Genomic DNA, 14,468 nt, shown 5'->3' with positions numbered 1-14,468 from the left:
AACGAGCTCTGTTTTCACTTTTAAATCATGACCCTCCTTCCCCATTGGTCGTTATTCCCCGCGTGAGCCGCTGCTGATTGCTACCTCAGTAAACAAATGGCGGAGGAGAGGAGGCGGGGTTTCACGCGTTTCCGGCTTGTTAAAGAACCCAAGACGAGGCAAAGGGACAGCAGATGAAGCGTGCTAGTTGCATGTAACTGTATTTCCTACGGGAGCAGTGCACAGTGGGAGTTGATTCCCAGCTACGTATGCATAGGATCAAACTGCAAAGCCTTAGCAAGTCACCCTTGCTCGCTGCACTCGTTGGAGTAAGACAGGAGGTCCTGGAGTCCAGCACTTTAGGAGTATAAATAATAAATTGTTGTTGTTACTGTTACCATTGTTTCTATTTATTATTATTATTATGGGCGGAGGAGGAGGCAGCCCTGTCGATCTGCTGCAACAAAAACAAAGAGGGTTTAAAGGCTTGCAATGCTAGTCCTACTTTTCCGAAGTCTCATTGTACTGGGATTAACTCCCAAATAAGTGGGTAGCCATATAAAGATTGAAGCCAGCCACAATGCTTAAGGCATAAGAGTCCCATCTAGTGCAAGGAAGCATATGCATACGGTCACTGCAGCAGTCCTGTCCAGGAGGACTGCTTTGCTCTAGTGGGGGGCCTCCTACTGCCCTTACAGGACTGCAGCCTTTAGCTCACTGTTTACCAAGCTTGGGTCTCCAGCTGGTTTTGGACTACAACTCCCATCAACCCTAGCTAGCAAGACCAGCGGTCAGGGGTAATGGGAATTGTAGTCCGAAAACAGCTGGAGACCCAAGGTTTGTGAAACATTGCACTTAGCTACTCCAGAGGAGGTTGCTGGACCAAAACCCCTCGTTGCCTGGCTTTCGACCCTCGGGGCTGTAATCAAGACGCGCACCGAAAACAAAGCAGCCTGGAGTCATTGTGGGACTTAACCCCGAGTAAATGCACGTGGGGATCGGGCTGCGTTGGTGGGACAGGGCGGGGGACGCCAAGAGGCTTTTGGAATCAGGGCGGTGCTCCTTTAAGAGGAAGGCGGATGGAGCGGCGCGCTGCATTGTGGGAAGCGGAAGCAAAGCGGGTGTGAGGCCTGCTCGGTGCCGAGAAGCCTGTGGCGTAGAAACAGCGGCGGTCGGGGCTGGCAGCTTCGGTAAGGCTGGATTTTGTGGCTGCCCTGCGAGTGTTACCCGGCGTAGGAGACTTTACTTGCCCCATAGGATAGCAGAGGCCGGTTCCAATTTCCTGAAAGTTGTGTTTATTTATACGGAGTACGTATTCGGGATGTTGTGTCTCCCTGGGCGTTTAAAATCCCGGGAGCCTCCGTGGTGGCTGCTGTTTCTCCTCTTTCCTTTGGGTTTCGGTACATTCTGTGTTTTCACAAAGAAGAGTAAACAAAGGCCCCCTAGGCCTCTCGTCAGGACCTTCTCTGGGGGTTTATTTGGTTTACCTGTTTCAGCTACGTATTTGTCGCGGGAAACAGAAGAGGAATGTAAAAAGGACTTTTTGTGCTTCTTTTCGGCTTCTTGAAGTCCTTGGGGGGGGGGGCGGTGTTAAAGCTGGGGCCGACCGTATAGTGAGCTCCTGCTCTAGCCTCCCGCCCTCCTTCCACTTAAAGCCACCTCTCCGTTAAACGCACAATTCCAGTTGCCATGTTGATTGATCAGTACACTAACAGTGCCTGAAATTATTTATTTGCTTCCAGTTGCTTGGATCAGATAGATGTTCTTTTGTTATGATGGCTAAGCAGGTAATAGTTGAGGTGTTCTCATTAAACTATTACTAATGAGAGGGAGGGGAACCCACATAAACATAGTTATGTACTGGTATGACTAATAATGCTAACTCGTTGGTTCATAAAGATATAAACATCGGTGGCTAAATCCTGCTAAAGGAGTCTTCTAGGGCAGTGTTTTTCAACCTTTTTGGGGCAAAGGCACACTTGTTTCATGAAAAAAATCACGAGGCACACCACCATTAGAAAATGTTAAAAAATTTAACTCTGTGCCTATATTGACTATATATAAAGTAATTCTCTTGAATTTTTCAATTTTTCCCACGGCACACCAGGCAACATCTCGCGGCACACTAGTGTGCCGCGGAACAGTGGTTGAAAAACACTGTTCTAGGGATCTATGCAGCCACAGAAGGAGTGGAGAAAATAGCTGGGAGGCTTATAACTCCCAAAGCATCAGATAGGATAGATAGCTTTTGGTTTCATGTTTGCCTAATTTATAGGATTTATAGGAGGTATCTGAAGAAGTGTGCATACACACGAAAGCTCATACCAAGAACAAACTCAGTTGGTCTCTAAGGTGCTACTGGAAAGAATTTTCTATTTTGTTTCGATTATAGGAGGTAGTAACTTATAGGAGAAGGGTTATTTAACAGTCACATTGGTAGATCTGTCTTCAGTTAGGATGGTGTTGAGCAGAGTGTGGTTATGTTATGACACTATCTGCATGTTAGGGTTTTGGAATCATTTCTTGGATTCATGGAGAGCTTATGCGTTATCCCACGAATCCCAGCTGCTTCTTTTTCTGTTATCTCTCAGAGAGAGAATGGTGTTATATTTCATGTGGTAGCTACTTTTTTCTGATGGCTGTGGCCTGGCTCCAAATACAGTACTACAAGAACACCAGTGAAGGGGCAATGGGAGAATTAATACATGCAAAATACTGACAATAGTTAACAGTTTGAGATTATTCATAAGGACATGTATTAAAACAGTTTGATCCATTTCTGTGGCTGATAAAACCTGCATTTTTTTATTTTTTTGGTAAAAGATCATGGAATCTGGTAGTATGGAAACAATACCTACTAACCCTCCTGGAGGGTCAAATGGCTTAGAAGAGCCGAAGAAGATGACCAGGGAGGACTGGAGAAAGAAAAAGGAATTGGAAGAACAGAGAAAACTGGGCAATGCACCAGCGGAAGTAGATGAAGAGGGAAAGTAAGTCTTGTGTATCCCTTTGTATCTGCTAGCAGTTCCCTTGTAGTCCCTTCAAACTTGCACTTCTTTTATGACTTTGTTGTTGTTTTTGTTTTGTTTTGTTTTTGTTTTGAAGTTAGGAGATATGTACCTTGAAGGAATTTCTTTCATTTTGCTTGATTTTGGAATTTCTATAGCCAATGGGTAATGAAATGAATGAACTGAAATGTGTGGTTTATTCCTGCCTTCAGCCTGTCTAGCCTTTCCCTAACCTTTCCAGAGTGGGGCAGGCAATTGAAGGGATTGAAATCTTGAAATGTGAGGTGTTTTTTTTTTAAAAAAAAAAAAAAGCAAAAAGGGAGGGCTTAAGCTCAGTAGTAGAGCGTCTGCTCAGAATATCGATCTGCGAGGGGGAAAGACTCACTTCCTATATAACATGGTATCCTTTTATTGTTAAGAGAATTGAACATGGTTTTGACCCTCCATTGACTCATGGACCCTTATGGAGAGACACTTTGTCTATATACTTGGAGGCATGTCCCAACTGAGTTCAGCTGAATGTCAGGTTTCATGATAGAGATAAGGCAGCATATAAATGTCAGAACATAATAAAAATAAATAATGACATGATCCTAACTGTTTCCACTTAGAAGTCTTCTTGATCTCTATCTCAACATGGGAACCCTTACTGACTTACAGTCACAAAGCATTCACAACATTATTTTGAGAATATCTGTAACATTTACTTGTTCAACAATGCAACCATAACACAACCATATTTATTCAGAAGTAATTCCCAGTATGTTCAATGGGGCTTACTCCCACTTCAGTGTGTGTTTTTTCTATTTATTACAGAGACATCAACCCTCATATTCCTCAGTACATTTCCTCAGTCCCATGGTATATAGATCCTTCAAAAAGGCCTACACTAAAGCATCAGAGACCTCAGCCAGAAAAGCAACAAGAATTTACATTTCTAGGGGAATGGTATAAGCGAGGAGTCAAAGAGGTAGGTCGCCATGATGGGAATGCTGGCACTCTAGAATGTGAATAAATCCTAATCAGTTTGCTGTCCTTTATTTCTTATCACTGGCATTCAAAAGATTGAGTTCAGTGATAGTTTGTCATCTTTCTGAGTATCAGATGTTGCAGGATAGATTTACACTAGTTGACTTGCAGGGGTACACTTCAAGCTAAGGATGAAGTTCTCTGCAATTATCATTACAGATAATTAATTGTATTGTAGAGCTGTTTCTTTTGCAGTCAAATGGGGCCAACTATATTCTGATCGAGACTGAGTGGATGAAAGTAGGTGTGCTGTTGATAGGAAGTTTTTGTTTGTTTTTGTTTTTTGTTAAGAATTCTCATGCAACCAAGTACCGCAAAGGAGCATGTGAGAACTGTGGTGCCCTTACACACAAGAAGAAAGATTGCTTAGAGGTAAGCATTATTATTATTTTTACATGAAATTGGATAAAAATAACTGTGAATCTTGCTAACATCCTGAAAAATTAATTTCCCCCAAGCTCTCTGATACAAAAGAATGAATAATAATGTGGCCAGTTCCTTTTCTGAAGAGCAGGAACAATGCAAAGTTTGTGATCTATTTCCTTCCTTGCAGAGACCTAGAAAGGTTGGAGCCAAATTCACAGGAACCAACATTGCACCGGATGAGCACATGCAACCACAGCTGATGTTTGACTATGATGGAAAAAGAGACCGTTGGAATGGCTATAATCCAGAGGAGCATATGAAGATTGTAGAAGAATACGCCAAGGTTGATTTAGTAAGTAGGGTGGTGTTTTTTTTTTCTTTAAAAAGATTCTGACAGTCTCTTGGGAAGTCGTGGCATATATCGATGTTAAAATAGGTCACTTTTTTATCTAGAGTAGAATTAACTTGCACACTATTTTAAATACCACTAGAAATGTTTAATGTGCATGAAAAGCTGCCTTTTACTCAGCCAGACCATTGAGTCAAGAGTGACTTTCAAACAATGCATTTGTTCAGTGCCACTGTTTCGCTCATGTAGCATACTTCAGCTTGTGCAAGAAAATGTCCACTTCCTCTTCTTCCTGCAGACCACCGTGGATCTTCAAAATCTCCAAATTGTTGGGGGGCTCTCAAACAGATTTTGGGGGTACACAAGGGGAGGAGGGGAAGAGGAAGTTTTGTTGAGCATGCAGAACACCACTCACACAGCAGTGGATAAATACCACTTGTCTAGTGAAAGATTCCCTCTGGTGGGAAGAACTTCTGCTTGCTAAGGGTTAATAAGTGGATTGTTCATACTGAATTTTAGTACCAAACTAGACAGATTTAATTTTAATTAAACAAGATGGATGTTTGCATGATGAATGAAGCAGTTGTGCAAGCTTTCAGTCCAATGTGAGAAGTAATCCTGCTTTCATTTTAACAGGCTAAACGCTCACTGAAAGTGCAGAAGCTCCAGGAGGAGCTGGCTTCAGGAAAGCTGACAGAGCAAGTGGTAAGTGAACTGAAAACAATAGTACCCTGTTTTACCACAAGGGATGTATGTCCCCCTTTCTCACATGTCACCTCTGCTATTAAAGGTATAGGGTGCTGCTGATGGCACAAATAAACACTGGATCAGGCTTAAGGTAGATTTAAGCTACAGCTTTTGCTATGAACAAACCAACAGGAGTGCTTACTCATTTGGGCGTGCCCTTCATTTTGCAGAAGATACTGAATTTCTTCACTAGGTGGCAGTATAAAGCCTACTTTTAATATTAAAGCTTCCTTTGAAGGGGGGAACCAGAGCCATTTCAGAGTATTTTCTTTCAGCTTCCTCAATAAAGTTAATTTCAGTCTTATGCTTTTTAAAAACTTTTTGAAATTTAAAACTAAAATACAAAATGGAACTTATGTAGTGTGCTAATGCTACTTTTCCTTGCCACAGAACTCGCCGCGACATAGATGGGGAGAAGAGGAACCAAATTCACAAACGGTAAAGAATATTTCAAAAAAACTCACAAGATACAACAGAGAGAATTGTTTTTTCACAGAAAATGGCTTGGTGTATTATGTGGTAGGCAACTGGATCATGCTAAAGGACCAAATCTAGAACTGAACATACCTCTGTGAGCCATTTTGATAGGTGCTTGGAACCACCCACCTATTAATCACCTGCCATCATATGTGATGGACCAGAAACTATTACTGTTACAAGGGAAAGTGAAAAATTGGGGGTGTGGATGGATCACCTCTTTTCCCACCCCAACCAGATGCCTCTGATAATCAGCATCACTTTATGAAAAGATGGGAGGTTTGTGGGTGTTTTTTAAGCCTTTTTGCATAGAGACAACAAAATTAATCAGCTGCCCTTTCAGCTCTCTGTGCTGCTTGAGTAACATGGACCAGTTAGAAGGATGTTTCGCGTCTATTTCTGTATCTAAGTGACCTGTCCTGCAAGGCTGAAATAGCCTTTGGCAAATCTAACCTCACTTAGATCCTAATAAATTAAAACATATATGACTCTATATAATTATTTTTTTATTTACAAAGCACTAATAAAATTGTGTGAATTTTTTTAATAGTTTAAAGGTCTTTGCATTTTAGATTAATTGTGCAAATGAGTTCTACACCTACTGCTCTTTTGAATAATGCATCTTACTATGTTTTCAGGAAAGAGATCATAACAGTGAAGATGAAGATGAAGACAAATATGCAGATGACATTGATATGCCTGGACAGAATTTTGATTCCAAAAGGCGTATTACAGTCCGAAACCTGCGTATTCGGGAGGATATCGCTAAAGTAAGCAGATTCACATTAAGCCTTGTCATTGTGTAGCTACTGTCTGTGTTTTACTGGTGGATTAAGAAAAGTACACAACATTCTTCTTGCCTTCATCAAGCTTTATTAATTAATATATGCAACCAATTGTCTCTTTTAGATTTCTCATCCTTAACTGAAAATTTATTGCTTAGTGACATTAAGAAATCCATTTAACTTAAATTGAAATGAGGATTTGATTAGCTGCATGGACATGTTGGCATTAAAAGATCTTCAAGGGATGGTTGGCTCTGTTACCTGCACTGAAGCTTCAAATCTGTATTCTCCTGTCTTTTCAGTACTTGCGGAATCTTGATCCCAATTCTGCATACTATGATCCTAAAACCAGAGCAATGAGAGAGAATCCATATGCCAATGCCGGAAAGAATCCAGATGAGTAAGTTTGAAACTAACTTGCTCGGATAATTTAAATGTCTTGTGCATCCTTTCAAACATAAATATTTGGGTACCAGTGAAACCTGTACATGACAGTGGAAGTTGTGAGAAAAGCTTTCATTAGTACTAATTTGATACTGGGGATTTCCTGGGTGGCATCCAAAACCATGTGAATGGACCTCCCTTTTCCCTATCTGCCAGAGGTTTCCCAAACCAGGTTTTAGGGCATGCAAGGTTGGGGAGAATCTGTTCTACCACCAATATCCATTCCGCTGGTGAAGAAACACTGTTGGATTTCACCCATGGAAAAAATTGATTTGACACCTCCATCACCCCTAATCATTTGGTTGAAATTAATTATTCTGTTGAAGAATGCTGCACAGACATTCACATATCCATGTGCTATCCCACTAGGGGAAAGTGCTCTTGAGCTTCTGGGGGGACTGATGCCCAAAAGCTTAGGTCTCTTTCCTCCAAGCTTTACTTTGTGCTGGAGTAAGGAGTAAATAAAAAATTATCTTGAGTCTCTCATGCTGTTTGTTACCATAGCCAAGCTTGATATGAGACCATGCTTTCCTTTCAAGCCTTCTGTATATAGACAGAGGGTTCAGTGAGAGACATGGTTTTCCCTTTTGAGTTGCAGTTTGGGAAAAGTAAAAGAGCTGAAATCTTGTGTGGTTTTTTTATCCACAGCAAGGGCTGGTGAGAAACCCCTGCCTCTAAGACCCACAGCACACTTGGGAGGACTTTCATGGGGATGGGAGAGGGTTGCTGGTGAGCATAAATAGAGGCTGGCTTGCAAATCACCAACAAATGTGGGCCCCAGATGCTGTGTAAGAAAGCTCTGTTGCATGAGGGTGGCAGTACATTTCTTTCTTGTGTGTGGTTTTAATCTGAAAGTGGTTTCTCATACTGCATTTTGATAATGGATGATTGCTCTGACAGCGGTGCGTGCAGTTGAGTCTCCTCAGAGACGCAAGAAGCAGGCTGGATTTTACAGATCTGTGGCAGAGCTCGTCACTTGTGTTGCTTTTGGGGGTGGTGCGGGGACTTGTGTTGCTTATTGAAGCACATCTTTGCAAACATGGGAATGGCTGCTTTCAATGAAAGTGTCCTAACAAAGAAGAAAGAACTCATATTGTAATGTAAAACCACTCATACTTCCTGTGCATCCTGATTACTTACAAGGTCTTTCCTTCCAGGGTCAGTTATGCAGGTGACAACTTCGTTCGTTACACAGGGGCTACCATTTCTATGGCACAAACTCAGCGTAAGTACTGAATCTGCCAGACCGATGTTTTCTTCAGTTGTACCATCCACTGCTACTTAATGAAACATGCTTTAAATGTGGGTTTTGGCAGTGGAAGGAACTATTCTCAGTTTAATCTTCAGTGGAATTTCAACTTTGGGTATTTGGGTGCCCAATAGAGGAAAAGGGTCCCTATTCAGAGGAACACCCCCCAATACCTCCCCTTTATCAAAAAAAGAAAAAAAAACATGTGCTAAGGGGTGCATTTGTGCCTCCTCCATACTGCCAAAGGAACACTGGCTACAGAGAGCATCATGCAGTTGTGAGTTCTCTTAGGCTTCTGAGCCCAGGAGTTAGGCTGAAAGGAAGTAGCTGTTTGCTCACTCACTTCCCTTCAGCATGGGGTATAAAATGTAGGGGGGGGGGGGCTGCAGTGATCCAGGTGTCCTCCAAGCCCAATGTCCCCTTCATATCCTTAGATAATTCTCCCCAAACTGCAAACTCTGCCCCTTGGAAACCATGAACCCTCTGCTCAAAGCAAGTGGGTTCCAGGCCAGCTTGAGCAGATGAACAGTGGACAGTGATGTTGCAGGCTGTTCCTGAAGCTGGCTCAGTAGAGCCAAGCCTAGAGAGATTCATGGCAGCTGTTCCTGGAACTGGCTCTGTGAAGCTGAGAATCATTCATGGGAATAGAAGGGAAGAGTAAAAACACAGAACCTTACCTTTGCCTTGTCTTCCTTTACCCCCACTTCCCCCATAATTATTTGGTTCCTGTGTGTGTGTGTGTGTGTGTGTGTGTGTGTGTGTATCAGCAAATAGTTATTGCAAACATTCTCTCTCCTTAATTCCTTAAAAGTGTTTGCCTGGGAAGCCTATGAAAAAGGCTCTGAAGTTCATCTTCAGGCAGATCCTACAAAACTTGAACTCTTGTATAAGTCCTTCAAAGTGAAAAAAGAAGACTTCAAGGAGCAGCAGAAAGAAAGCATCCTGGAGAAGGTAAATCAGCCTCATATATAAGCACCAGCCTAGTAGCTGAAGGCAACCAGAGATTTTTGCATGCAGCAATAGAAATGCAGCAAGCAAGATTTACTGAATTGCATATTTTAAACAGAATTGCATATTTTGAACTGCTATTTGTAAGGTTTTATAAATAAATAAATAAAAACCTTCATTTAAGCCCCTTAAAAAAATCCAACACACAACAGGGAGTAAATAGGTTTACAAACCAATCTGATTTTTGAGGTGGAAATGGATTTATAATCTAACCTTGCTGTGCATTTGCTTAAAAAAAATACTGCTAGAAATTTATGCAGTTTTGCTTGTGTTGGTGTATTCTATTCCACTGAATAGAAATTTGAAAATGTTTTCAATACACATGCACATGAACTTCTTAAAAGCAGAGTGGACAGGCGACGTCCATTTTGCGCATGTACAATTGATGTGCAACCCCTGACACGCGGGTCATTGTAGACCTGGAAAAGGGCATGCCGGGCTTCTGTGTGCTCCACTGACCAGAAACACAACCCCGTGTAAATCGGGTTGCCTGTATATAAGGATAGTGTAGTGCCTTACAGCTGTTTCCTGCAATATCCAGAGAGGGATTCTTGATTAGTAAAATACTGTATAGTTAAACTGTAGATAATCCTTTGCTAAAGAGTTTTCCAAACTTTTATTTCTTACAGTATGGAGGACAAGAACATCTGGATGCCCCACCGCCTGAGTTGTTGCTTGCTCAGACAGAAGATTACGTGGAATATTCTAGACATGGAACAGTTATTAAAGGTCAAGAGAAGGCTGTTGCTCGTTCTAAATATGAGGAAGATGTAACTATCAACAATCATACAGTAAGCATCAAGAACAGGAAACCTTACTAAAAATAAGGCTACACTTTATATTTTTGAATAAGGGTTCTGCTGCTCAGAATTATTCTGAGCTGTGCTCCCCTTCAGCTGCAAGCAGCCAAATTCTGACCTGCACACACTTCATAGGTATGAGTTGAGTTCTCCTGTGCTTACATGGTCACTGCTTCACTGTAAAACAGTTGGTTTTAAAAGTTACTTACTACAATGATTCCTTTGCAGGGAGAAGCAATAAAAGGTGCCTTCCCTCCTTCCGCCAGTGGGATCTCTCCTCAGGATTAAAAGCTTATTTGTGGGCGGAAGGAACCTTCTTTTAACATAGGGTGACACCTAGATCCAGCCCCATCGTTTCACTTAGCAAATATTTGACTTGGAAACTTAAAAAATCAGTCTTCAAAATCTGCAGATACTGTACATCTGTTCAGGGCGCAGTTCAGCAAAAATGAAGCACTTTTATGTCCCATTTTGGCAGCAGAATTATGCATATGTTCAGAAACTCAGTCAAGTAAACTAAAACATCAAAAGGGCTGAACTTTGGATTGCCCCAGATGTTGCAACCTTTCCTCATAGGGCAGTTGCTCTAATCCTTAGTCCAGCAGCCTTTCTTCACAGTGTGGCCAACCAGATGCCTCTGGGAAGCCAACAAACAGGATCTGAGTAGAACAAATCCTTCCTAGGCTGAAGATTTGACTTTAATAGAAGTTTAATAAATCCTCTAAGTAGATTTCATGCTTTCAGGGAAAGTAATATTTCTCAAAAGTTTAGTTGTATCCTGAACAACATTTATTTATTTCTATAACTTTACATCAGCACAAGCAATGGTAGTAAAAGTAACTGATTTTACTTTTCTTTTTATTCCCCCTGCAGTGCATTTGGGGTTCCTATTGGAAAGAAGGCAAATGGGGATATAAATGCTGCTACTCATTTGTAAAGTATTCATACTGCACAGGAGAAGCTGGAAGAGAAATCGCAGTAAGAACTGGCCTAAGAAATAAATTTTCCACTTCTAAATTAAAAAAACAACCAGGCTAATACTTGTATCTCCTGTTGAATTTTATTTTCTCTTCTATTTATTCTCTCTACAGAACGCTGATGAGGAATTGCCCATTGAAGTGCCTGAGGAAGAGTACATGACCAAACAAAGAACTCTAGTGGAGGTAGGTTGCCTTTTTCTCCTGCTTGCTTCCCTTTACAAAAGAAAAGAAAAGAGAACCCTATTGGTGTGTCAAGGGGAAGAGAGATATTTTTAGTTTGTAGAGCAGGAATGGGGAACTGGATCCAGCCAGCAGGCCAGATCTCCATGCGCCCACTGCAGGTCACCTGCCATCACTAGGTGAAGTAGTTTTTCTTTGCAGACAAACTTGAACTCAAGTCAGGCTGCAAAGAAAGGTCACTAGCCAATACCAGCAGGGGTTGTAGTCAGTGCCAATCAGCTAAGTGACGCTTATTAAAACCTCTGCTTTTGGCAGGAATCAGTTGCGCTTGGGAGCTCGGATCAGAAGTTCTTTAATGACACTAATCTCAGCAGAGCTTGTATTTGGCATCAAATTTAAAAGGTTCCAAATGCAAGTCCTCCTTAGCAAGAAACAACTGGCAGCATTCTTTAAGGCTCCCAATTGTTCTTTTGCAGCTGTGGCTTCACTTGCTCCACACCTGATGTTACATATGTCTGGTGTGCAGCAGATGGATGTGGTTTAAGGAAAACTGCCCCATGGGCCCAGTTAGAACCACTTGCCAGGCCTCATTTGGCTTGGGGGCCGGAAGTTCCCCACAACTGATATAGAGGAATAGTTCTCTTTAACTGCAAGATCAGCCTAGTGGTTATTCAAAATAAGAAAGCACAGCCCATGTAACATTTCATCCTTCAAAGTCTCAAACATTCCCTAGCTTCATTTACTACAATGTGTTATACGTGGGGCTGCCTCTGAATACTATTGCTCTTTCCCACCCTTTGCAGATGCATCAGGAAAAACAAAAAGAGGAGAAGAAGAAAAAGAAGAAAAAGCACAAGAAGAGTACAGGTTCTGATAGTGAAGAAGATAGAAAGAAACAGGAAAAATTAAAGAAGGTATGCTTGAAATAAGAATCATCTGCCAGCTGCATTTTTCTTGTTTATTAGTAATTTTCAAACCGATGGATTCCTTTTGTTAGCAGAGGTAAAGTGTTGAATATAACTTGGTGACTTTTTAGTCATACTCTTTTGGGTGAATACTTGTGACGGTGTTTAGACCAGTAGCCAGCAACTGAAATCCCATGGACTAAACCTACATTATGCCACATGATCACCGTAATGCTGAAGACAGTTTCTCTCCGTTTTCCATCTCCAACCCTGCCTATCATTTAATGAAACCTCACTCCCTGTATTGGATCTTGCTGGCTTCTGTGAACTAATGTCACACAGTTATGGATTGTGTTTTGTTTTCCTTTAGGCACTGAATGCTGAAGAAGCCCGTCTCCTTCACGTGAAAGAAATAATGCAATTAGATGAGAGAAAGAGGCCATATAACAGCATGTATGAAAGCCGAGAACCAACAGAGGAGGAAATGGAAGCTTATCGAATGAAGCGCCAGCGGCCAGATGATCCTATGGCCTCGTTTCTGGGGCAGTAACTTTTATGAAAGAACTTGCAAGCCCACAGGACTTGGGTGCTGTTTTTATATTTGATCACCAAGTGGAACACCTGCCACTTTTCTGTATTGTATTGTATTGTGTATGTGTATATAAATATGGCAATGTTTCAACTGAAAAAAGAGTGTACAGTTTACATCTTGTGTTTCATTTGTTTTGTCAGCCATAACCTGCTGATTGCAGTTATGGTGCCTAATAGGTTTATTAATTCAAAAAGGCAACATTCTTCTCACTCAGAAAGTGTCTCATGCCCAAACAAAAAATAGCAGGAGTCACTATCTAGAGTTTTTTTGTATCCCAAAATGACAGCTGTTCACAATGAAAAGCAAGCTGGCCTTAATAATACTTGCTTGGTTTGTGCATTTCTGTGTCCAGTAGAATTTGCGTTTTGATGCAGTTAATGTGCAGTGCTGTTACTGCCTTCATACTGCCAGTCTGCTCACTGGAGAGCCAGTCCCCCAACCACCAAAACCCCATCTCCAGTTCCTCCCGATACTTCTGCCTTTCCCTTGCAGCTCAAGCAGCAGCCCTTTTCCATCTTTTCTGTGCTCATACCCCCAAACTTGGGCAATCATTCCTCACGGTTTGCCATGCTATTGAAGTCTGCTGTCACTTCCACTGCCGCTGCCAAAACATGGACTCGCATAGTATTATTTCATCTTCTGTTGCCCTTATTACTGTAAGCCCTCTTTAGTGTCCCTGTCCAATAGGAGAATTAATTTAAGGTTCAGCTGCTTTGTGCAACCTTAAAACCCCACACGCAGTAGCCGCAGGGCCAGAACCAGTGTTCTCTTGTGGGAAAACCCTCTCCCTCCCTTAGGCACAATTCTGCCTCTTGCAGTTCTGTTCCTTTTATTAAAATGCGAATTTATTTAGTTTAAATTGCCTTGCCCGTTGTGCTCCAGTGAAGCTTGCTAAAATTTTGCAATGTCAAAATTGAGACTGCAAGCTTTAAAAAGCAGTTCCTGTCTACTTTTCTGTCTATGAAACAAGTGCCAGTGGAAGGCTCACATTGCCTGAAGTGTCATTTTAATACATACTAAATAGGTCACAATATAGTTTGCCTTCTCTCGTGATTCTATGATTTTATATATGTACTGCACGACATCTTGGTGCATGGTGTTATCTGCAAAAGTGAACTAGCATTAGTGAGCCAAGCCTATTCAAATGTTGGATTCTGCGCAACATGAATTATTTTGATAGGCTTAGTTGATACTTTTAGATCCTGGTATTACTGCTTTTTGTTTATTTGCTGTCTGGGAAATTTTTTCTTTAAAAAGGCTTGGCTGGACAAACAGACAATCTCAACAGAACAGCTAAAATCTATCCGGATGAAAGCAAATGTAGTCTAAGCTTAGCATTTTGTTTTTCTAATAGAAATGGTTTATAGTATATACTCTCTAGGGATGTTGCACAAACACTCCCAGACTTCACAAGAGGGATGGGCCAGCACAATATGTACAGTTTTCCAGTAACTAACAAATATAGCCTTGATTTTATGGACATTGGAGCAAAGGGGACTTTGAGAAGGGAGCAGTTGAATCACACAAAAGAGGTGGAAACCTAATGCCCAGGATCAGAAAGGAGCAATTC

General features: G+C 41.5%; 1 protein-coding gene across 2 annotated transcripts; it reads left to right on the top strand.

The window, feature by feature from the left end:
* Positions 1–1,070: 1,070 nt before the first annotated feature.
* On the top strand, positions 1,071–13,951 carry SLU7 (SLU7 homolog, splicing factor). 2 transcript variants are annotated; one of them, XM_033139801.1, is made up of 16 exons: positions 1,071–1,169; positions 2,796–2,969; positions 3,804–3,957; positions 4,308–4,388; positions 4,570–4,734; positions 5,368–5,436; positions 5,869–5,916; positions 6,594–6,725; positions 7,043–7,140; positions 8,342–8,409; positions 9,245–9,384; positions 10,071–10,232; positions 11,115–11,219; positions 11,333–11,404; positions 12,205–12,315; positions 12,677–13,951. In XM_033139801.1, the coding sequence occupies exons 2-16, from the start codon at positions 2,806–2,808 to the stop codon at positions 12,854–12,856; spliced, it is 1,749 nt and encodes a 582-aa protein (XP_032995692.1). In that variant the 5' UTR covers positions 1,071–1,169; positions 2,796–2,805; the 3' UTR covers positions 12,857–13,951. The 2 variants fall into 2 exon arrangements, with proteins under 2 accessions (XP_032995692.1, XP_032995693.1); XM_033139802.1 differs by lacking the exon at positions 1,071–1,169 and adding an exon at positions 1,214–1,287 and having other exon boundaries at positions 2,803–2,969.
* Positions 13,952–14,468: the final 517 nt, after the last annotated feature.

This window comes from Lacerta agilis, chromosome 2 (assembly GCF_009819535.1).
Source record: "Lacerta agilis isolate rLacAgi1 chromosome 2, rLacAgi1.pri, whole genome shotgun sequence".
Taxonomy (NCBI): Eukaryota; Metazoa; Chordata; class Lepidosauria; order Squamata; family Lacertidae; genus Lacerta; species Lacerta agilis.
This window is presented reverse-complemented; position numbering and strand designations above follow the sequence as displayed.

Excerpts from the sequence above, each read along its gene's own strand:
- SLU7 (XM_033139801.1), top strand. The coding sequence starts at position 2,806 with ATGGAATCTGGTAGTATGGAAACAATACCTACTAACCCTCCTGGAGGG. Across the intron at positions 5,917-6,593 it reads AGGAACCAAATTCACAAACG|GAAAGAGATCATAACAGTGA; the intron begins GTAAAGAATATT and ends CTATGTTTTCAG. Across the intron at positions 9,385-10,070 it reads AAGAAAGCATCCTGGAGAAG|TATGGAGGACAAGAACATCT; the intron begins GTAAATCAGCCT and ends TATTTCTTACAG.